Source organism: Phoxinus phoxinus, assembly GCF_949152265.1.
Source record: "Phoxinus phoxinus genome assembly, chromosome: 10".
Classification (NCBI taxonomy): Eukaryota; Metazoa; Chordata; class Actinopteri; order Cypriniformes; family Leuciscidae; genus Phoxinus; species Phoxinus phoxinus.
The window spans coordinates 22,018,388-22,043,765 of record NC_136885.1 but is presented as its reverse complement, the minus strand read 5'-3'; the positions used below and the strand labels follow the sequence as shown (position 1 = coordinate 22,043,765).

At 38.9% G+C, this 25,378-nt stretch overlaps 1 protein-coding gene across 1 annotated transcript in view; it reads right to left on the bottom strand.

The window, feature by feature from the left end:
• Positions 1-23,800, bottom strand: part of itga8 (integrin, alpha 8) — a 69,096-nt gene extending 45,296 nt beyond the window's left edge. The window contains exons 1-12 of the mRNA XM_079626305.1: positions 23,450-23,800; positions 22,956-23,089; positions 16,474-16,574; positions 15,793-15,916; positions 10,767-10,828; positions 10,435-10,480; positions 7,605-7,730; positions 7,045-7,089; positions 3,767-3,810; positions 3,017-3,073; positions 2,745-2,797; positions 1,601-1,806 (exon numbers count right to left, since the gene is read on the bottom strand). Of these exons, the coding sequence (XP_079482431.1) occupies positions 1,601-1,806; positions 2,745-2,797; positions 3,017-3,073; positions 3,767-3,810; positions 7,045-7,089; positions 7,605-7,730; positions 10,435-10,480; positions 10,767-10,828; positions 15,793-15,916; positions 16,474-16,574; positions 22,956-23,089; positions 23,450-23,625 (1,174 nt within the window). The 5' untranslated portion in view covers positions 23,626-23,800. The remainder of the gene's footprint in view (positions 1-1,600; positions 1,807-2,744; positions 2,798-3,016; positions 3,074-3,766; positions 3,811-7,044; positions 7,090-7,604; positions 7,731-10,434; positions 10,481-10,766; positions 10,829-15,792; positions 15,917-16,473; positions 16,575-22,955; positions 23,090-23,449) is intronic.
• Positions 23,801-25,378: the final 1,578 nt, after the last annotated feature.

Sequence of the window (25,378 nt, the reverse complement as noted above, 5' to 3'; positions counted from 1 at the left end):
TGCTGCCATGACAACAGGATTTGCGTTGATCAGGACAGAAATTGAGAGCTCAACTAGAAGGATTTTTTTCTGCTTGCCAGGCCAGGCCAGCTGTTCAAAATGCAGGGGACCTATTACCAGTTCACTTGAATACATGAAACATAAAAATTCTAATTTATTGTTTGATTGATTAAACCTTTTATTTTGCAAACATAATTTTGATCAATTCTGTTGACTTAATCAACTCAATATTGATCAACTTAATATTGCGTGTAATTTAAACTTTAAAAAATGATGTAGCTTTGGAAGTTATTTTAAAGGGGTCATGACATGAGAAACCAAATTTCCCTTGATCTTTTAGTATATAAGAGGTCTTTGTACCATTAAAACGTCCTGCAAGTTTCATAGCTTAAGACGTCCTCCCCATTATAAACGAATCATTTATTTAATCAAGCTCTAAATACAGCTCGTTCTGGATTCATGGTAAGAAGTGACGTCACGGTACGAAGTGACGTACCAGCGTTTGCATATAGACCGCCTCCAGCACAAGGCAACTACGCTCATTTCGTATCATTGTCGCGCCCGCGCGCTGCGCGCCTCACAAGTGTTCAGTCGACAGACAGCGAGTGAGTCTGTGTACAGGGAAATTACGATGCCACGCAGATGTGCTGTTCCTGGCTGTTGACAAACAACATCTTTGAATACGCTGCGAAAGATCCAGTCGTCAGGGGAAAATGGATGCACTTTATTTTTTGCGGACGTCTCAGTCACGGCAGTGTTAGTTTAAGCGTTGAAGGATGACTGTTTTGAGAACAAATCCCAAAATGATGCTGGCTTTGCCAGAAAACTGTTGCTCAAAGATAAGTCCGTGCCGACTATTCTGGGCTCAACAACGACGACGCAAACTGTAAGTAATGTGTTTAAAACTTTAAACTACTTTTTAAATACGCTGAATCCGCACAGGTTCTGGCTGGGGGCGTTAATAATTGATGCATGCACTGACGTTAGCCAATCATAACAGTGGGCGTTAACACTGAACTCTTAAAGGGGAAACACCCCCAAAACAGACTGTTTGAATCAGAGAATGAGAAACAAGGTGGGAAAAGGTCATAAATCACTACATTTTAAAAGTTTTTTGTAAAAAAAACTATAGTAATACTATATTTGCACCTAAGGGAACATAATAATAAAATAAAAAAAAAACATGTCATGACCCCTTTAAGTGTTTCAATAAAGGAAAAGACCTGTTAGAGTTTAATGAGGTTATGTTTGACATTTAAAAGTGTTTCTGTGTCTTGGGTAGCGACATGAAGGTATAGTATGTTGTTGACTCACATAATTTTTTTGTTGAATGTTAAGGTTGTTTTGCAATAATATTGGTTGACCAGCAACAGGAATATGGTTCACACCCAACTCTTCACAGGAAAATGTAGACAAGGGCAACAAATCACTAATTTTACACTTCCCGACTGGGTTAAAACTGAACATTTTAAGTGTGTGATAGAGTGACAGGATATCCTACACAGAAAAAGGCAAGTAGGAAATGGGAGTATATGTAACTTCTGTCTCACTGGCCTTGAAAAAAACTCTTGAAACATGCAATACAACTCAATCCACTTACCAGAGTATCCATCCTGGTTGATATCTCCAAGAGGGGCGATGGCACTTCCGTACCGGCCGAACAGGTGCGTTCCAGTGAGTGTGATGGGAGGGGAGAAGAGAAGCACGTCCTCTTGCAGGTACAAGTACACACGGCCCACCTCACGCGGTTTACTCTCAAACTCACGGTCCATGTAGAGTGGGGCTCCAACTAGCACGTCATCCAGCCTGTGTGTGCACAAATAAATGCACAAATTTGATACAAATACCTTTTTGCATTTTTACAGGACCATAAATAATATTCTGAGAATAACCAGAACCAAAACCAACAAAAATGGTGGAGAATTTCACATTTGTACTTCTAAGACTTTTCATATCTGAGATAACAGATAGAACCAAGATGTGTTATTTGATATCTAAAAATAAATCCCTGTGATTTATACGTTTCAGCATTTGGTAGCCAAAATAACAAAAACGATACATTGACTTCAACACTAAAGACTGATTGGCCCAGTTTCCATCAAATGAGCCATTTCAACAGCTATACAGTAAGTGTAATGAGCTGTAATTCACTCTCTGGGCTTTGGTCAGTGCTGGTTTATCATTTAACCGCCCTTTCTCTGTGTATACTGCTGATTTACTGTGTATTCAACCATGTACAGTACCATTGGTAAGGAAGCCTTTCAGTTAATGGCATAAACACATGTCAGCATTTCAGACATAAGAGAAGGAGCTTTGGCGCTGATGTGTCAGCAAGGTTTTGTATCCTCATAAGACCAAATTAGAAACAAATTTTATATATCAAATTTCCCCCCTGGACGATGCGAGCATTTAAACAAGGTTCAGGTAAACCAGAGCGAAATGCATGAGTCTAAATAAGCCAAACCCTGAAGAAAAACGGATGGTCCTATTTATATAGTCTCTATTTGGCTCTGAATACAACTTGTAACTAAATACAGCAAGAGCTGGTCAATTAAATTAGCTCTAAATAAATACTGCACTTTTTTCAGTGCTGACATACCGTGAGGAACATCTAGTAACTATGACTATAGAATGTGCACTTTTGAGTCGTACACAAGGGGATACAACTCTGATTTCATAAGAAATAACTTATATTAGCCTCTTGCATGGGAGTCTTGGGACATTGTTTTTTCAAGTTGACTTACCCATCTTCATTTACATCAGTCACTGCAATGGTGTATCCAAAATAAGAGGCCATCTGTGAGAAACAATCATATACGAAATCAAATGAAATTGAAATGTGACACAAAGAAAGGAATTAGACACATTGCTATAACAATTGTTATAATTTCTTCTGCTGAATCAGAAAGCTATTAAAAAGAAGATCTGTCTCTTCTTCAAAAATTACTTTTAGTCCCATTTAACAATTGTTAAGTGTGACCAAAAAACACCCCTCTTTAAAAGTGTCGTCACTCACCTGCTCCCCAGTAAAATTCTGTATAAAAGTCAGGTTTGTTGCGTTGATCACAGCCACCTAAAAAAAAGAAAAGTTAGATTATATCATTATTCATAAAACACTTTTTACATTGATGATAGATTGTCATGATTCTGGATTATTCCCTGATGTACTGCAGGACTTGTGTATCTGACCACATGCCTGACCTCCACTCAAAACCAGAGTGATTTTCCTCATGTTAGGCATCTAGCACTCTAATAATTACATCCAGATTGATCTTAGAGGATGTTTTATGGGGCACATATGACTGAGATCCTAAATCAAACAAAGCCACATATGGCGAATACCCAAGAATATAACATGCAGTGAAAAAAAGTCCCAAATTCACTGCTTCACAAACCACCCATCCAGCTGAATATGATTCTGTTTAATTGAGGGCCAAAGGGGACACCCCTACGTCCTAGATGCTACAGCCCTAATTGGGAATTCCTTCTTAAGACTTCAAATCACATCCAGATGAGAAACTCACATCCACTTACACAAGTGGCTTAGAGGTTTTACTCTTACCAGAATACATCTTTGCAAAACATACAGCTTGTCTTTGTTTATTTGAATAAATACATGTTTCAATTGACACAAATGAAGTGGATAACCTCTCGAACATTTCTCACATTCTTCCTTCCCCCTTGACCTTCACCTCTGACCTTTGATTCTTGGTCTTACCATGACAGAAACACAGGAAACAAACTATGTTTATGAATGTATACTTACATAACCAAAGTTGTGTGCTCCTCGAGGAACCCCTGCTACCAGTTCTGCATAAAGGACATAAAAAGATCATACAGTACACCTACCCAAGATATTTACATATGTGCCAGCAGGTTTATGTATTTTAGACAAGCAGAGTTTGAAGAAACAAATGATGTGCTTCAGTACAGAACAATAATAAAACATTTACTTTTCCTGTATTGAGTGTGTATGAGTGAATGTTTCACACACACAACCACTTATCTAGTGCATCTCAGGGAAAACAGTGAGGTGAGACTTGTGAGTGTTGTAAATCTCTTCTCTGTCAACACCATGTCAGTCACTCATTTATTATAAATATTTAGAAGAGAGAGACGGAGGGGGAAATGACACACAGCCAAGGAGACAGAGGCTGTCTGAGGCCTGATGGATGATCTTGGAGATAGTGATGTGGTAGGAGGGTTTGTGGCTGTCTGTCAGATCTGTCCCACCCACTGAGATCGGAGAGAGACCATTCAAAAGTTTGCCTTGTTTCTAACCTGAAATCTCCCATCCTCCCAGGGACCCATCACACCCCACTCGTCCTCAACCCCCCCCCCCCCCCCCCCCCCCCCCCCCTCAAATTTCCCGACGCCTTTGACCGCAAAGTGCACCACAGCAAGAACCCATTTATGAAACTGACAAACAGAGATCAGCATGTCTCTCCTCTCTGGATTCACCACAAATCCAGACCAGATAAAACATATGTATGAGAAAGACAGAGAGGGAATTCTGGGAAGAATGAACTGAACCCATGGAGAGCGTCGTTTATGTGTGCATGCTGTCTGTGTTGTTTTGGCGTCTGAATAGTGCAAATCAAGTATGGGCCCATATACCTCCAAAAAATTGTGCTGAACAATTTTGTATCGACTCCGATTCATCATGTGACTTTCTTTTGTTCCATCTGTATTATTATGGAGGTTATCAATACATTTTAAAGGGTACCTATTATGCCACATGTAAAATAAGTCTCTGATGTCCCCAGAATGTGTATGTGAAGTTTTAACAGATTTTTTAACAGCATGTTAAATTTGCCATTTAAGAGGGGGTTTAGCAAGTGAGCTGGTGCCTCCAGCCCTGTTTCAAGAAGAGGGCGGAGCTTCAAGAGCTCGCGCTCGGACAATGATGCCTACAGAGACAGAGAATATATGCTGTATGGTGATAGAACAGGGATAGTTTAGTTCAATTACGGTTATAACTTATTTGTCATCTTGCTTTTATCCACTATTAGTACAAGCCTGTTGTAGCGGACCGCGTCCGAATGAGTGCCAAAAATGTACTGATGAGTTTTATGAAGTTTATTGTAAAACAGTACAAAAAGTGCGCATTAAAGTCTTATCATAAACTCTCTCTCTCTCCTTTGCATTTTCATCAACATCCATGTTTTTTTTTCACATTAGTGTCAGGTTTTTACAGAGGAGATTTTGGATTTCTTTTTTATCACTCATAAATCAGAAAATACTGTCAACAGCCAGAAAATGTTCTAGAAATAAAATTTATAGAATCAGGCAAATTATATATGAACAAACCCCTCATTGAACACCTTCATTATGAAGATATTAAACTGTAAAGTTTGGTGTATGTAAGTGCTGCTAAAGTGGTGATTTCTGTCTAAGTTCAGGAGAAAATGGCCTTTAAAGATATGTACTGTAATTGAAATCTGAAAACGCAAATAGATAAAGTGCTATAACCGATACACTTCAAAGTGTATTTTGGATGTTTTCTTTCCACCAATTTGAAAAGACACTTTGTAAAAAGTCAAAAATCTCACTACAGTGTTTTTACCTGTAGTGTCTCGCCTTAAGCTGAATTGATGCTAGTAAATAAGATGCAGGGTTTTGCAGAATGGTACTGTCTGATGGATAGGTATGCTAATGATTGCTTGTGAGTCGATGTGGGTGCACACATGTGTGTGTTAGGGAGGGATGACAGACTGCAGACAGGCTGTTTGTCACTGGGTGGCATGTCAGGGACAGAATCCTGTGAGGGCTCTGTAATTATGGTCTGAGGCTGAAGGGTCCGATCAAAGCTCAGCAAGCAACAAATCCACACAACAACCACACACAGACAGAGTTCTCTCTCTCGCTCATACACTTGTATTCACACACAAACTCTACAAAAGATGCAAACGTTTGTTTCATGTGTCTGAGATAGAGGTCTGCTACTCAACCCAAGCATTACGTTATGTGACAAACTGACGAAAGATGATATTTTGAAGAATATTTTTGTCCACACAATGAAAGTCAATGGGGTCCAAAACAACACTTTTTATTATATGAAAAGCAAAACCTCAATGGGATATTTTTTATTCCACAGAAGAAAGCAAGTCATATAGGTTTAGAATGACATGAAGGGGAGTAAACGATGACAGAATTTTCTTTTTTGGGCGTCTTCCCTCTCTTATGGTGTTTTTCCACTGCATGGTACGGCTCGGAACGGCCCAGCACGGTTCGGCTCGCTTTGCTTTTCCACTGCGTGGTACGACTCGGCACGGCACGGCTCGGTTCGCTTTAGCTCGGTTTGCTTTTCCACTGCAGCTAGTACCGCTTAAAAGTGGATGGGATTATAGACTGATCGTTATAGTTTATCCGCTCCGCGGCAACCAACGAGAGGAACGTCTGCACTTCGTCCACTGACCAAGATTCAGCCATTTCTTTTTTGGACGTTTTTTCTTCTATTAGCAAGTTAAGCAAGTACAGGTAAAGTACAAGCTACAGCGGTGGCTGTTACTGGCTATATAAATCTAGCGGATTTGGTGTCTTGTGTCGCGCAAATACAATGGCGCTGGTAGTGACGATTCTGTCAGACCAATCAGTGATCTGCAGTGTTTTCACATCACATTCAGTATCGGTACGATACGCTTGGAACCTCTACAGAGGTGGTACCATTTAAAGCGAGCTGAAGCGAGCCGTACCGTACCATGCACTGGAAAAGCGCCACAAAGTGAGCCGTACCGTATCATGCAGTGGAAAAGCGCCATTAGTTCCTCTTTATCAAGCCTTCTGAAAAGCGCAATATGCTCTAACTGGTCGACAGGACTAGTTTTTTGTGACTGTTTTGAGCGTGTTTCATAACCGCGAATTTCACGTTCCCAAAATAAAACGTTTCAGAGAGTTCAGAAACAGTGCTTGCTTACTGATATAGAGAATAACTCCCTTTAGACTTTGTGCTTTTAACTCTGCAGACTTTTTCATGCTCAAACAGTAATATTACATATTAAAGAATGTGTAAAAGCTTATTATGTCCTCTTTAGAAGGTCTCACCTTGTTCAGAATCACCTGTGAACTCTCCAACCGCTACAGAGTACCCTAACAGACACACACAGAGAGAGAGAGAGCATAAGAAAACCAGAGACACTACACTGAGAGAAACAGTTGATGCTGCAAACCAAAGTGGGTCAGTTTAAAAATGATGTTTACTCATGTTATCTTTATCTCTTCATTGTATTATTGATTGCACTTTTATTCTGACATTACAGCTGTGATGATGATTACTTACAATACATGAGGGAAAATGCTCATAGGATTTTGGATTTTGAAGGAAGTGTATTTAAGGAATTTGTGTGTGTGTATTGAGGTCTGCAGTTCCAGATGTGAATGTTATCAGAAGGCACAAACTCAGCACCAAACTGAGCTATGGGACAGAGGGTCAAGGTTACCTCAACATCCACAAAAAAAGCTTGTGTGTGTTCATGTGCGCGCGTGTTTATTAAATTGACTGAGGGCCGGTTCCCCTGACCCATAAATAGGGCCTCAAGCAAATCGCTGGTGTCCCATAAAGCATCTTTACCTTTCAAAGGCAAACACACAGACACGTCTCTTACCTAGGTAACTGTCATCATATGCGTCTGATGCAGCCACAGTCTGCTTCTCTCCCTGAACTTTGCGCAGGATATTTTTCAGGGAATAGCCGTTCAATATCTCTGCAACTCCTGCAGTGATCACTTGACCTGAACACACAAATACACATTTCTATTAGTTTTGTGAATGTGTGTTAATGTGTATTAGACAAACTTGTACAATTGTGGTGGCAGATGTCAATACTCATTTTTTTGGATGGCAAAACATCACAATGTAATGTATAAAATTACTACAGAAAACCATATAAACTAAAAAAAAGTGAATAAAAGAAGCAATAAAGAATTTTTTGGTAAAATATATTCTTGGATATACTAAAAAGAAATGCTAAGAAATCATTTGTCCTTTAATATCAATAATGTCACTGCAATATTTCATGAAATTAATTTGAATGAAATAAACTTATAAGCGAATGGTCATGAGTTTCTACATGTGACATTCTTCAAATTGAAAAGATCTGGTGTTTTCTCATTTCACACCATTTTTTCTTAATAAAAAAAACAAAAACTTTTTTTAAATTAATTGATAGTTAATTATATCATATTAAGATTAATATTAATAATTATAGCTGTTTGCTTTTTGTAATAGCTTCCTAATTTGTTTTTAAATTCTAAGATTAATCAGTGTGACCTTGAATTAAAAAAAAAAAAAACATTAGGTATAATATAGGTTTGATCATTTTATATTTGAAAGATTGTTCCAGTGGAAATACCAGTGCTATTGTAGAATGACCCAATAATTTATGTTTTGGTCCAAGGATGGCAGAAAGACAAAAATTAAAACAAAGTGCACACAATTTATCTCCCAAAATGTGTCAAAACCTCGCTGTAATGCTTTAAAAAAGCTCTGAGGAAAAAAACACAGAAGCAAGTTCGCCTCACAAATTAAGATTTGACATGGTGAATAAAGCAAGCAATAGAGAGAGAGAGCGTGAAAGAGATATTTTTCTCTCTTTTTGTTGTTCAAGTTCCATACACACATTACTCTCATTTACTACCAGGCTACAGCCTGACCTGAACCCTAACCATTAATCTCTCCTAATGTGTGTGTTTAGCTGTGTGTCTGTGTGTGCATGTGTCTCTATTAACCTGCATTTGTTTTGTGGATACATGACACAATATGTGGTACTTTTTCTCCTCTCAATTTGTTGTCTTTCCTCAAAAAAATAAATTATGAAAGGCAAAGGTTAAGATGGACTGAGCGTGGGAATAGAGGAGAGCAGAGAAAGCGAGTGGCAGGTCATAACTTATAATGCATTAGTATTTGTCCACAGCATGAAGTATATATGAGAGAGAGAGAGAGAGAGAGAGAGAGAGAGAGAGAGAGAGAGAGAGAGAGAGAGAGAGAGAGAGAGAGAGAGAGACAGAGAGAGAGACAGAGAGGCCGACATATTGTCCGACATATTTTTTTGTCTCATCTCTAGTCATCTGTCTCTCCATTACAATCAAAAACCAATAACACATGTGAGACGTGATGTGGAACCCAGTATTATCAGTATTTATTAAGAACTGTAACTCTGAGTTCAGTCTGTGGGGGGTCTAAAGATTGAGCTCATATGTTTTCATATCTTAACATACGACTGCAATTACACAACAATCAACATCTATAGCTTAGTGATCCAAATTCAGACACAAACAATCACATGTATATCCGGCCACAAAATATTTAACTGTGCCTCATTTAGTTAGGGCCAAACATTCATTCCGCAGATTTTGATTTATTTATTTTTGATTTTTAAGAAGTGAAAATTTGATTTTTTTGCTCTCTCTACAAGCAATACATAAGCTCTCTTGCATCTTTTGGATTCGACACATCATTTCTAAATGTATTCAGTCATTCAGGATTAAGAGATAAAGAGTAACTGACTGTTACAATAATTGATACAATTGTAAAAAATATATAGACATTGCACTAAGAGAGACTGTTAATTATTAGTATTAAATATTAGAGTGGAACAAAAAATATTTCCATTATAGAAATGTCCAGACTTCAGGATTTTATTGATTTAAAGTGTTTAAAAATAGAGAAATTAAATAATTTTATGCAATATTTTCTCAAAAGTCATTTTCAAAATTCACATTCAATGGATTAATAAAGCTGTAAGCTGTGAGTATTGAATACACTCAACTTGTTAATCAGCCAGATGAGTTGATGCTGACAGTCTCAAAACGCCCAAACTGTTCTATCCCTAACATAAACATTGCTAAACAAATGCAGGTGTACAGATCTGATGAGGCATTCTCATCAAATGTACTTCATTGTTAATTGAGCAGAATGTATAAAAGTGAGGAAGTGCAGGCGTTCATTACCCTGCACTCACTGGAGCTTAAAAGCGATGATTACAGCTCTAACTGTGAGCCAACACTAAAGCCACTGACCAAAAAGAGCAGCTCATTGACCTCGACCAGTCTTCTATTATCCCAACCGCTATATTACCGCCATCACTGACCCATCTGTGATGAGTGAACTGTGACAGAACACTTCACTGAGGAACGCGGAGCTCTGATTGGCTGAACAGACTCCGCAATGGTAGTGCTAACACACTGAGATAATCCCTGATTGTTTTGCTAACGGGGCTCATGGGAGGTGACGTGTCATCTGTCTGAGTGTCTGTTATTTTGCTCAGAAGGTGGAGGAAGGGTCAGCCTGGTCAGTTTGTTGGACGGAGCTAAGATTCTTGGGCTCCTGTGAGACTGAGTTTGGGATATGAGAGACTTGTGTCTGCAAATCTCACTCAGAGAGACTCTGTAAAAGGATGGAATGATGGAAAAGAGAAAATAATAAGAAGTGTGTTACCTTGCCAGTAGAAACTCCCTGGTCCTCCCACAACCAGAGTACCTTCCTGAAAGAAGGAGAAATACATGAGTGAGGAACTAGGAGAGAAGGTAGAAATGTGTGTTTGCTTGTGCAGCAGTCTTATAAGAGACTTACAACAGTGATGGGTGCTATAAATGTAACACACAAGAGCAAGTAACACAGATTAAAGAAATAAGGCATGAACATAAAGGAATCATCTCTCTTCCTGATTGGATGAAGGGTCAAAGTGATATGAATGTAATAAGGACATCATGTCACATAAACCATAAAGATGAAATACACAGACATGGTTAAGGAGGGAGATTTGTTACCTTAGTGAAATCCACACTGAAGCCCGCCTGGCAGAAGCCCTGGCCCTCGGGGTCCGGGTTATCTACAAAGATCAGAGCAACCTCAGTAAAACAAGTCATTAAGATATGCCTGAGTACATAAAGTTTCAGCACTTTGAAGGCAATATGTAAAATATTTACGTAAATGGAAGAAGGGATGCAATAAAACATTCAAAAGTTGATATGTTGATATGTACATATGAGGTCTAAATTTGAATGTATTGATCTTTTTTTCAATATATTTAGTAATTTTATTCATATTCATGAGATAAGCCACTGCCATTTCATAACATCACAATTCACACATCTAGGCAAATCTTCCAAAATTGTCCCAATTTCTTCATAAAATGAAGTGGCAACTATGGTCCTAAGCCTATGATAAATCTCAATCCCAACCATAACCAACCTCTATCTAAAACCAGAGGAGGACGATTGATTGATAATAATGAGTCCAGGCCAAAATCTAACCCTGAAATCTGATTGGAGGATAGGAAGGTTGTTCCAGGCCCAAAAAAAAAAAAGGGTGTGGATCCAGGAACATGCTGAAATATTATGTACAGTAAGTTACGTCCTGTGTGTGTTGATATAATATGTTGTACAGTAGGTGGGGTGAGTTAATGAGGCATAACATCACGTTCCAAATCCCAACCACAGCATGTTCTCTGGAATACAATAAACTCTCTCTCTCATTCCATCTGTTTCTCTTCTTTCACTCCTCTGCCAGACTTTGCCTGGTATTTCACTTACTCAACACTACTGTATTTTCAAATGTATGTGTGTACACATCAGTGGTGGGCCGTCAGGGCCAGCAAGGCCTTCTCTGCTGGCCTAAACACTATGAGAATCACTGACTTGCACTTTAATATATTTTTTTTTTTTATGAATGAGTATTAAATTATTCCCAATAGTCCGTTCTCGTAATGTCATAGCTTTTCTCTTGTTTGCGCTGCTTCCAGTAGTGTATATTTATTTTAGTGCTTTTATCCAATCATATTTCAGTCATCATGTGTTGCCAGGGTCAAATATATCTGCTTCGAGGCCTTCAGAATCGATCGTGCGGGCGCCTGTAGCTTAAATGAATGGCAATGAAACTGTTGCTTTAACCAATCAGATAATCGGTCAGATTTAATCAGCCAATCAGATATCGAGTTGATTGCACCGGGGCCATCTAGCAGGCATACAATAACGTAAGCATTTCCACGCCCTTTGATTGGATGGTCAGAGCGTGTACTATTATTACTGGTAGTCAGAGCTAGCTAACCGCATCTGTTGCGAACTGTGTAAAATACCTGTAGATTTCATCGTTTTTCAACCCACAAATTAATGTTTATTTCCTTCCTCGACCACCAGCAGGTTCAAACCTACCGGAAAAAATCCCTTATTCAGTTTACGCAGAGTCACGGATCTCTATCGATCTGTCCGGGTAAAAACAGAACTGACTGCAATGTAAAGTTATGCCAGGACTGATTTTGAAGGCAAAAGTCCCGCTGATCTCAATGATATTGTTAAAAAAATCTGTGAGAGCTTGTGTCGGCTGTAACGTTACACATCGTCATGTTTTGCGGTGTTTTCCCTGTTTAACGTCTGCTTCTGTCGAGCAGACACTCGCAGCACTAAAGCGAATTAAAACTTATGACAGAAATACGACGGGACAGACTCGACTTTCAGCACATTAACCTCGATGGCGATAGAAAAGGTTGTTGGGACTGAAAAGCACAGACAACCTGTACAACCAAGTAATTCAGGATGGATTTTGTGTAAAAAATAATCAGTTTTGGAGAGTATAATGCATTTTTTGCCCCCGTTTTTGTCCGTGCTGAATATGATTTTCTTCCTAATTTTTTTTGTAAATGTATGATCGAAACAACTTCTTTTTTTCAAACATTAATACTTGTAGCCATTGAAGGATAAGACAGGGATGAGGATCCGTTTCTGTTTTTATAATCGGAACGCAAGAACCACTGTACACAAAAGCCGAACTCACTCGCTCGTTTCTTTCTACCCGGCCTTTCGCGAACTCACCGCATTAACCCTATAACGGCCGGTGCAAAATAAAAACAGGAATTTCACAACAATTATAGAGAGTATGTGCGTGCGCTGCTACACTATTAAAAGTTATTAATTCAGGGTGGACATCACTGAAGGCCTAGGTGTGAAATGCACGGCCCGCCACTGGTACACATGCATGAGTGGGTCTAGTCCACAGCGAACACAAGCTGGATAATATCAACACAGAGCGTCCCTGCCCTGCGCCTTGGCAAGGACTCCTAGCTGACCTGCCAGGGAGACGGCTGGCACTTGAAAATGTTTGACAAAGAGTCAGGAAAGTAATTCACAATCATTATGGCTTCATATGCCATAAAATAACTTTTCCTCTGAACAGATGAGGCACAGTTATCATTATTAATATACCACTTCACTCTACACTAACTGTTAATACAGATTGTTTCAGTGTGACTGTGTAAAAAAACAAAAAAAAAAACAATAAAAAAAACATACATTTATCTAGTATTTAGTTATTTAGTACATTTATCAACTACCCTTAGCAGTGAATGAGACCTCAAAGTACAGGAAATAAGCAGGAAATTACATCAAAACAAACATGTGAGTTTCAACTTTGATTTCTGTTTACAGCAGGGGATATGATTGCCATGCCAACTGGCACAAATGGGCAGGAACAGGCACAGACCGAGAAGCAGGTCCTGAAGGCTGAAGATGCAGGCAAGAAACAAAAGAATGTACAGTATATCTTCATTATACGAATTATACGACGAACACTGCCAAAAGCAGTCATGTTATAGTTTCTGTCAGCCTTTGGGCAGCACTTGATTCATTTCAGGGTGGTATGCAAGACTTTTGGCTTGTACTGTATTTGAATACGCTAAATGAACCCAGACCATCTCAGGCGTCCGCATCACCAGCACGGTACACTTATAATGTACTTTGTGAAAAAGGATTCTGGGTTCATGCTATTTTAAGTCCTAAATAATTCTAAATATAATTGACCATTTCAGTTTACTATACAAAACGGTTATGTAACTACTCTACCTTTCAAAAGTGTAGGGTTATGCCTTCTGTACACCTAAAGACTTTGAAAAGATTTAGAAAAGACTTTATAAGATTATCACCTCACATCTAAAGACTTGGTTTCACAGACTCACAGTCTCAGACTAAAGATTTTACAAACACTGAATCTTGTAGTGACACTATTTCCAAGACTACAAAAATGTTTTTCCTCCATTCAAATAGGCATTTTTATGCATATTTTTTGTTTGATGAGTAAAAATATGTTAATTTATATTGTTTAATTACAATAAATCACTTTCTTTTCCAGGAAAAAAATCAAATTATACATTGTTATGTGAACATCTCTTAATAAAGAGTTGACTATTTATGAGATGACCTAACTTTTTCACATGACTGTATATGGGGGTTATGAATCTATATCATTATATAAAGAGAACAATAGTTTGAACTAAATGTCTTGAAAGGGTATAATTTTATATGCAGGCATATCGATGGCTTCGGCAATATCGGTCCACTTCTTTTCTTTTTTTCACTCTTTCGTGGTATAAATGGCAGTTTACATCAAAAAGACACGGCTGCTCTGCCCCAACCCGATCACACCAAATGCGTCTATACAGCACGCAGTGTGTTTATCGTGTAATATATACGCGAAAATGAGTTTTTACGTGCATAGTATATGCATGGATAGCACATGGGTAGGTTTAGGGTGGGGTTTGTGTGTATTATACGCTTGGGTAGGATTAGTGGTGTGGGGTGCGTGTGTATATCACGCAATAAAGTGCGTATCATATGCACGCGCAAAACTGCGTATCATATCCATGTAAAATCTCATTTTCGCGTATAAATTGCACAATAAACACACTGCGTGCTATAGAGAGAGAGATGCATTTGCGTGCTCGACAAGGCGCTCCTCTTTATCCACGGTCCATTTTCGCCTACTTGGCGCTCGTTGTGTTTCCACGTCCGTCGACATGTTTCTTTGTTGTGACTGATGGCTTCCTGTTTCCGGTTTTCTGAGAACAAATTTATTGGTTGTTGATTGTTTTACGTTACTATGACTACGCTAGGACTTGCGATAATATCAAACATGTTTGATATGAAAGACTAGAGAAAGACTGGCATAAATCGGGTCACCGACTGCAGATTATCCCCTCACATTTAACGATCGAGACGACGGGAGCGCGCCGAGACTCCAGTAAGATTCCTAAAGACTGCCGGTCTTTAGTCAGGGACTGTGAAAATCCTTTGGTGTACGCCCAGCATTAGTCAGATGTAGCAAAGCTCAACAAGGCTTCATTTATTTGACCAAAAATACAGTAAAAACAGTAATACTGTGAAATATTACAACAGTTTAAAAATAACTGTTCTTTATTTTAATATATTTTAAAATGAAATGTATTCCTGTGATGTCAAAGCTGAATTTTCAGCATTACTCCAGTCTTCAGTGTTACATAATCCTGCAGAATTCATTCTGATTTGCTGCTCAAGAAACATTACTTATTATCAATGTTGAAAACAGTTTTTTTTTCCAGAATTCTTTGATGAGAAAATTCAAAAGAACAGCATTTATTTGAAAAAGACTTAGTAAAGTCTTTACTGTCACTTTTGTTCAAATTAATTATTAATAATGTATTCATTTCTTTCGAACTAAAAAAGAAAAAAGACTGACCCCAACCTTTTAAACATGCACACTACACTGGAACACCAATGTGAACAGGAAATTTCACCTTGTTATTGAACAAGCACAGAAGCATAATTAGTAGACCCAGACCCAACAAGTCGACTACTGTAATAACAGAACTATTGGACTTGGTGGTGCATCCCTTCTGCAAAGCATGATGGGAATGTGTTTCTGCTCTAAACAAACTGATCTAAACTTTAGTAAAGCTTAAAAAACATGCTTCTAGTTAAAGTTAACTGCACGCTCACTGGTTCTGTGTCATTGTTTGCTTCTCTTTGTGTGTGTGAGAAAAATACTCACTGGTTCTACAAGGTGAATACTCAGCATAGGCACTGAAGTTCTGCACAGCCACATAACAGGTTCCAACTGGATCCATCTCACTGCTGACCTTCACTGTCCTCCAGTGATAGAGGGGAGCACAGGCCTACAGAAACACACAAGCACCATGTAACTGTAAATAACAGCCCTGATAGATGTAGGTCGAACGTAAAGATGCTCCTTAGGACAGAGCTGGAGATAGAAAAAAACGTCCGTCTTTTGTAATTTTCTGAATAAAAGCATTTTAAAGAGTTAAACGTTTCACTATTGGATCGTTTGGAGAACAATAGTCACATTTGGGCACAGTGCCTCCCCTCATGTAAAAACTCTGGCCTATTTCTTTCAAACATCAGCAGTTCTCCACCTCGCATGGTCAACCTCAAATCAACATTTTCAAAAACCCCCTCAGTAACGGGACCGAGCCACATTGCCTATCAAAACATTTCCACATAACCACACTCCCATGCATTCATGAATGAAACTCTGATTCTGGCACCCATGCATTCATGAATGAAACACTAATGCAGTGCTATTAAATAACATTAACCCCATTGATGGGCAGCTATATTCCAACCACATCCATGAACTCACGGAAGCATGCGTCCAGCATGAGGATGACTGCAAATGGTCTTTAAATGGGTTAGGTTCCTGAGCATCACTTACCACCACTTTGCCTTTGTGGGTCCTGACTGTGGCTCCAAACCACTGATAGGATTTAAATTCAAGAGGCTCCCGTGTCCCGTTCACTTTAATCATCCTGTTATCTGGACAAAAGAGAGAGGAAGAATGAAAGTCAACAAAAAAAACGGAGAGAGGGACTTGAATCATTATATGATAAACCGAAAACATCAGGCAGCTGAGTAAGACATTGCGAGCACTTGTGCCAATATACTCACTTTCGAAAAATATGAGCCATGAAACAGCAAATTAGCCTGGCTTCAAATGAGACAGTGTTTGTTTATGTGAAGGCAAATCTACAGGGGGTGTAAACACATGCACATGATTCTGTGGATCTGTTTCTACAGGGGTTCTGTGCGATCCAGAAAAAATCCCGCTACAGCTGGGCCTGTTTAGAGCTCCATAAGGTACAGTCTACACCTCATAAAACACATCAACTTACTTCTCTGATTTCTTCTCGCCATCTCTCAGGCCTTTACTATGGGCCTTTTTCTTCACGCTAAATGTAAATCAATAATAAGAGTCATAAGATTTTGCAATATTTGTAAGTAATTTTCTCTCTATATATATCTCTTTCTTTAAGGGTGCTTGCTTAGTGAGCATCACCATTAATATTGTGGAAACTATAATTGACAAATTAATAAAGATGCAGTCGCATTTAGAGTTATTCAGTTACTTAAATTGAGTCATTTCAATAGGAATCAACACGATTAGGAATTTGGTCAAGTGAATTAACTGGCTTGACCAACAGAAAGCTGCTTGGTTTCAGTGACTCCTGTATGAGCTGTGCTACAGTGAATAATTTTTGCCTTTCTGTGAAATTTTGCAGACCACTCTTAAAGTATTAAAGTTTGGGACGTATAGCTTGTTTCTCACTGTTTGTTCAATGAATGTGTATGATACCTTAAAGGCCCCCTGAAATAAAAATATTTTTTTTTTAGCTCCTAGTATGAATGTTAGCCTTAAGGTTATGAATAAGCTGGTGTGTTCCAAAACAATGACAAAATTCGCATTTAGGAGAAATAAGCATTCAAAGCTTACACTCTCACTTCCGCTAAAATGGATCACAGATTTTATGACATCACCGCGGACTTCAGCTTCTCATCACATCTTCTGTCCAATCAAATGCTCTCTAGAATCTAAAGCGTCCCGCCCCCTATGCGGGCCAAAGCGAGCATGGCTGTACCTGGCTGTACCTGACTGTACGTTCGGTAGTACACGCATGCTCAGTATCAGCTGCTCATCAGTTCTCTCAGCACAACTTGTCTCAGTTCAGTGAACTTTCAGAGTTACTGGAGTAACATATTGGTTTATTTTGAGTCGGAGTGACAGTCAGGGCACGTCCGAAAGCAAGTAACTGTGAAAACTGTGGAGCAGCGCCGACTCATGACGCAAACTGTATTGAACGATTCAGCTCGATTTAGTGTACTGGTTCGACCGGTTCACTAAAAAGAACCGGTTCAAAAGAGCGGTTCGTTCACAAACCGGACATCACTACCGTTGACACGTCACAGAGCAATATAGGTTGGAGATGTGTGTTCGGTTGCTCAAACACTCGAGTGTTATTCCGTTTTCCAACTGTACGTTGGTTAAGAATGAAATGGCTAGAATTTATTCACACCTCTACTATTGAATTCAACGTATCATCAGCGCTTGGATTTGCTTCCATGGTGCTGTCAAGTACGAATTGCAGTCTGTGAGGTAAACTAAACGCTATTGGCTATTTGTAAAGGGGGAGGAGCCATTATATATGTCCCGCCTTAGCTTCCTGTTTCAGTGGAAATTACATCAAAGCATCATACAAAGCTGCGCGTTCCAAGGCACTTCAGTGGGCCTTTAAGCCATGCAGCCCGGTCTGCTGCTACTTTTCTAAAGACTTTGATTTACAATATTCACCTGCCGATACAATTCTGTAGACTTTTTATGACTTGGGATAGCCAAACTGCACAGAAACACCATAGCAACTAGCAAAATACCAAAGAAACAGCAAAGCAATGGTCTAGCAACAATCCAGAACACATTATTACCTGCACAGCATGCCATAGCAACAATCAACAACTCTATAGTAACCACATAGCAAACATACCCTGGGAACCTCTTTAAACACCCTTGTACCACCAAGAACACCTTAGAAACCACACAGCAACACCCTAGTAACACCATAGCAAAGTCCTAGTACCACCAAGAACACCTTAGAAACCACATCGCAATAACCTAGCAACCACAAATCAACACTTAAGCATGACAGCTGGGACTTTTGAACAGGAAACGCACCGCTACAATTTTCTATGCAAAATGTCCTCATGCCATTTTTTTTTTCTTATTATGTGAAAGTTTAGCTACAATTTGTGTGTGTTGATATTATGTTTTGCACACTTATAAGTGCAATGTGATCACGCTGTATTGTAGGAAGTTGTTGTTGCTGATGGAGATCAGCAGACTGGATTAACAAAACAACAGTAAATAGACAAACATGCACAAATTCTTAATACAGACATGCTCTTGCAGTACTATTTCCAATTCATAAACATAATGATACTTTTCAAAATCAAAAGAATAAAACAGGCCAGAAAAATCAGGACATCCTTTTTATGTTCTGGTGTCACACATGTTCTGGTGTCACACACTGCGCTAAAATGCAAGGCCAGACTGACAATATAAAAACACAGCAGGGCATCATTTGATGCTTTAAAACATCTGTTTCATTTTTGGGTCCAAAACACATGCTTGTAATTTTTCTTTCCATTTTATGCATTGATATATATTTGTTGTAAATGATTCCTGCTGTTATGAATGAAAGCTCCTATAATAATAAAAACTGTGATCTTTGTAAACGTAAGTGACCTGTGCTGCAAATCAGACATTCTTCACTTACATATTCACTTGTCTCCGATATTACAAATAATTACAGCAAGAACATTTTACATATTTGAGGTAACTTGTAGAAAGACCTCTAGAACACCTGGACATTTAACTATCACGTTGTGTGTGTGAGAATTGTGTGAAAACTTTCAAGACAAGGTCCAGTGGTAGATGACCCTATCTGGTGTATCTGATGAATTTACTCTTCTCAGTCAGGACTGTATTAGTCACACGTACACAGACTGTCATCAGAAACGTCAGTCGCACAAACACAAGCCATGCCCCCCATGGAGAGCTCTAAGGGTCACAGTGAGAAGAGTGCAGAGGATCAGAGGTCAAGTGTGTTAAACCCCCCCCCCCCCCCCCCCCAAAAAAAAACGTGACTAATGAATCTGGAAACGTGTGTGTTCTGAGAAGATGTTCTTGAAGGAGTAGATGCTGGAAATGCATGACACTTTTTTTTCTCAGACACTAACAAAGAACACATCGCTTTTGCCCTGCCTTGACAGGGTCTGATTTCTTCCCTTATTTCCCTTGTGTTCACAGCTCTATCTCTCTCTGCCTCTCTCACCTCATCAACATCAGGCTCCTAAAACCAACCATCTTGAACCAGAGTGCCACTGCTTTCATCTCCAACAGACAATCCATTAGAATGTCAGTTCATCACTGATGCTTATCACTCACACACACACACACACACACACACACACACACACACACACACACACACACACACACACACACACACACACACACACACACACACACACACACACGCACGCGCACGCACGCACACGCACACGCACGCACACACACACACACACACACACACGCACATTGGGTTTTCATGTTTAATGGGGACTTTCCATAGACATAATGGTTTTTATACTGTACAAACTGTATATTCTATCCCCTTACACTAACCCCACATCTAAACCTACCCATCACAGAAAACTTTCTGCATTTTTACATTTTCAAACAACATAATTTACGCAATTTGCCTCATGGAAACCAAAAAATGTCCCTACAAGGACAAGTTTTCCAGATATTGCCATCTTTATGGGGATATTTTGGCTAAGATCCGGCTATGGATTGGCTACGTTCACGCTGTCAGTTCAAATATGATTATTTGTGTATCCGATTGGAATCTGATCTAAAATAATCGACTGTCCACATTGTGTATCGCAACTGTTTGTGTGTCCATGGCACTCTTTCGTTTTCTGGTTTCTATGCCAATGGCATTGCGTTTGGAAGAACTACGCCAAAAACAACAACAACCACAATATGGAGGGTTTTGCCATAAAGATGTTGTTGTCTTATTTACAACATGACAATGTGTAGCCACACTGGATTACTGTCTTCTGAGCCAGACACAGAAACGTAGGAGGCTGTTATGAGCGTCTTAATTCCATGAGGTTGTCTCTGCCGGTTTCAAAACATGTCTCCGTTATATTGTTATTTTCTGCTCGTCCGGCACTTTGTAACATAACCTTGTTTCTTGTTTCGTGTTTTCTTAAACCACGCGAAATCCGATCAGAAAATCCAAATCCGAAATGGATTTGTAAAAATCGCGTTTCATGTGATTTTTCGCCGTTCACACTTGCTCTGATCTCGCTCACACATCTGATCGGATTTTAATCTGATATGCACAAAAAACGGATTTGGACTGACATTCTGAATGTAGCCATTGTTGTTTTAAATGTGGCCAATATCAGATTCCACTGGGAACAGATCATGATCCTAGAGTGACCCGCATGCGGAAAAGAGCGATAAAAAGACGACACGCAGCACGCTATCATACGGAAGTAACCACAGAGGACATTAAAGTAAGCGATAAGGTGTTTATTTCTAGCGTGATCTGCCGCAGAAGCCGGCGAATTTATGTGCAGGCAATATAAAAAACAAAGACGATGATAATTCCGATATGACTGTTCAGACTGAGGTCGCATTGCAAAACATCTGACCTGTATGTATCGGATTTACTACCACATATAAAAGCGGCACAAATCAGAATGGAAAAGATCAGATTCCGTGTGGTTTGTGCTGTTCACACTGTCATGAAAAAAAAAAAACCCCCACAGATCTGAGTCCCGCGTGAGCAAAAAATCGGATTTGGGCCAAATTTAGCAGCAATCTGAATGTAGCCTTTGTCCCCATTACATAGGGTTTACCAGGACCACACACACACATACACATTTCAGTGCCTGATCTATGTCCTTCCCTGTGGCATATAAAAAAAAAAACAAAAAAAAAAAACAGTTGACAAAATAATAATAAAATAGTAATAAATAATCAAACACTAATAATAAATAAAAAAATCTAAAAAGCAATTTCAGTATCAGTTAATCCAAAGCTATGTAAATCTATTCAAACATCAATTTCCTTTTTGTAGGTATTCCAGATTGTCTAATAAAAAGTGAATGCTAAACATTAAGAAGACAGTAGAATCTGATTCCTTAAGTTTTCTCTTTTTTTTTGAGTAATTTTGAAGAATAATTACTCTTTTTTTTTTTACCTATTATAATCCAATAAAAAAAAAGAGTGATTCATTCGTGAATCGTGAATTGCATGTTTTTGATTCACTAAAAAGAACCGGCTCATTTGATTCATTTGTTTGGGAATAGGACTCGGCGTTCGCACTGCATGTTCTTTAGTCACCATTATATTGAGTCGACTCATATGAGTCATTCGTTTGAGAATCGGACCGCACTGGTCGCGTGGTTCTGATGATGGTTAGCCTACTATTCTGATGATAAGAGCCCATGTTAGAACCAGCAACAGCACACAAATACTGCCATCAAATCCCCCTCAAGAGACTGCTTTGAATAACAACACATCAGCGCTCACATTCCGCTGCATCCAAGTCTGACTCAAGTCCATGCCGCGTTTCTGAGTTCAAAACCGACGACTGCATTTCCCGACAAGCTAGCCATAGTTACTTAAAATAGTCCAATAAAATTAACACCCCTGCAATCTCCATCACAGATGACAGAATCGATCTAACTGTGACAGCAATCTTTCCCTTTTTTGGCACTTCAAGTTTGCCTGTTGCACAATTGCTGACAGACATCATCTACCTACACCTTTTCCGTCACTAAATGAATTAGACGAAATAAACAGCTCAAAAGTACCGAGAAATAATGAATGAAGAAATTCAAACGTAAAGATAAAATGTTGGTGACCTAATGAATAGACGCGCGCAATGGACGTCGAAATTACGCACTGAGGTGAAGTTACGCGCCTTTCTCTGGTAATTACTCCGCTCCTGACATTTTAAACCAAACCATATGCGGTGAAATTAACTCTTTCTTGGATGTGGTTTTTGATCTTTTTATTAGAGGAACGGGAATTTATGAAGCCTTCTAAAGATGGTGTTTAATACAGAAAATATGTGTTAATAAATACGATAAAGAAACAATAGCATGTAGTAGCCTATGTGTTTTAGGTTATTTGCACATTCTTTTAAATGTACGAGTTTATAATGAATGTATAAAAGGACACATAAGAAGACATTGTTATAACTCAAAGGGGCAACCTGTTTCAAAGGAAACTGCGCATGGTCCTTTTGCATTAGTTGAAGGGTTATAAATCATGAGGGTACCTACTTGCTTTATCAAAGGGGATCTGGCGGCAGGAGTCTGGGTCTGATGCCGGCCAGGGACAGTAGTACACCGCTCCTCCCTCCACAATCCCTGGCTGAGAGGTGTTCGCTTTAGGAGCCCCAACCAGCACCGACATGCTGGAGAGAGAAAGGAATAAATCTACGCACAAGCGCATCCAAATACTGAACCACAGTAATACATTTGCAAGTGACAATATGAATCCCAGAAAAGTCATTCAAATGTGAGGTAGCCTATTTTAGTTCAGCATTTCAGTTTAATAGCTTACTTCATTATCAACTTCTGGCGCCAGAGTTCATTGGTCCATATTGGTGGTGCTGAAAGTTTTTATTTGTTTTGTTCATACAAGTTGTGGCAAATGTCACGAATATTGTAGGCATAACCAAATTTAATTATACGACATATAGCCTACTGGAAGATGCTTCTCTTTGGTAGCTTGTCAATTTTATATAAAAAAATAAAATGTTTATCCCACTTACGCGTTTCTGTCCTGTGTTGGCTGGTAAAAGTCCAGTGAGTATCCAAAATAACTTCCTTCTGGTCCATTGTAAACCGTTGGCTTTTCTAAATCTAGATTAAAAGCAGCAGCTTCACAAAAAACTAAAAATGTGAGCAAAAAATCACGAGAAAACACGCGGAATAAACACGGGTGCATGGCTTCAGCCCAGTTTCTTCAAATGTAATCCAAAAGTTTTGAATAAAGATGTGCAGAGAGAATGTAAGTTATGTCCGTGCTTAGCTGTCATAAGTTGAGTGTGTGCTGCGCTCCATGCGTCTGTGTGTGTGTCTGCTGCTGTCTTCATGCAAGCCGCGCGCCTTTCTCAGTCTGCGCGAGCTCTCTGCGTACTAAACATTATAATGAGCTGCGCACGAGACCGGACTCCTGCAACACATCACACAGCATCCGGCCAGCTCCTTTTATGGATACACACACACATAATATGAATGTGCACACAATTTAGACAAATTAAAAAAAGACTAATATTATTAATAGTGATATTATTAGTTTTATACATTCTTATTGGTTCCACTTTAGACATTCTACTAACTATAAGTAACTTTGCAACTACATGTCAACCAACTCTCAAGTTAGGCTACTTAGTCATATATCTGTTGGGAGCATCAAAATAAAGTGTTCCCAGATATTAAGCAGACAGTCTAATACTCTAATGACAGTTAGTTGACAGTTGCAAAGTTATTTATAGAATGTCTACAGTGGACTATCAAAATAAAGTGTTCCCTTATTATTTAGATAATTAAGCTACTTCATATATTTATCAAAAGAATTGACTTATTTTGATGTAGCATCCAATATATCAAATTTTCATCTCTCTCTCTCTCTCTCTCTCTCTCTCTCTCTCTCTCTCTCTCTCTCTCTCTATATATATACACTACATACAGACACACTTTATAAGCCCTATTAAAAAATAATATCAATGACAAATATTATTTATAAAAAAATGACTTTTTAATTAAGATAAAAGTTATTTCAATTTGTGTCAGACTTACTGCGGATGCTTTTAATTACGCAATTTGGATACGGGCTGCGAATAATGAACGGTAATTATCCTCGTCAGACGTCCAAAGTTAAACTTTTGTACGAAGCGCGCGATAAGTACAACCTTTGGAAAATAAAAGGTGCGGGTGTTTTTAAGAGAATCTACAAACGTGTGTCGTTCTTGACCTGTTTCCTTAGAGCAAATCTAAATTTAGGTGCTCTGTTCACACATCTGAGCGCAAGACACGGGCTGCTTCTGCTCTCCATCTGGGTGTCAAGAGTTCTAATCCTGTCTAAATGAAGTCATTCCTCTCACCGCCTCTGTGATCACCAAACAGTCCGTTCCAAGTTCCAACTAAACAATCTCACACTTTCTAGAAAACCACTAAAAACCACTTTGAAATTGCCATGGGGTGCATACCATGTGGATATTATTATTGCGTTAATTATGATAATATAATAAAACAGTGACTTTTTTTTAATACATAAAAGCTTTTGTATACAAACCAAAAGAACGTACCATTTATAGGGACAATCAGTGCCATTTGGGACAGGGCCATATGAAGGACTTGGGCTCTGTGCTTTCTGGTGGTGCCATCAGCCAATCAGCATGTGATAAATGACCAATCATGTACTGGACACTTTCAAAAGTCAGGCCTTGAATCAATCGCATGATCAGAGGCTATGAGCCTGAAAAGAATTCACATTTCATTTCAATTCATATTGCAGAAAAGATTATACAAATCATACAGTTATAACATCATGTATTCATTTACATGTTGTGATGATCATGATTATTACAGTACATGGAACATTTGGTAGTATATGTTGATTCAGTGTTTGCATCATCTGAAGTCCTTGCAGGGGTTGGTGTCGTCTCGTCACAGGAGTTGGGTCCTCTTAAAAACTT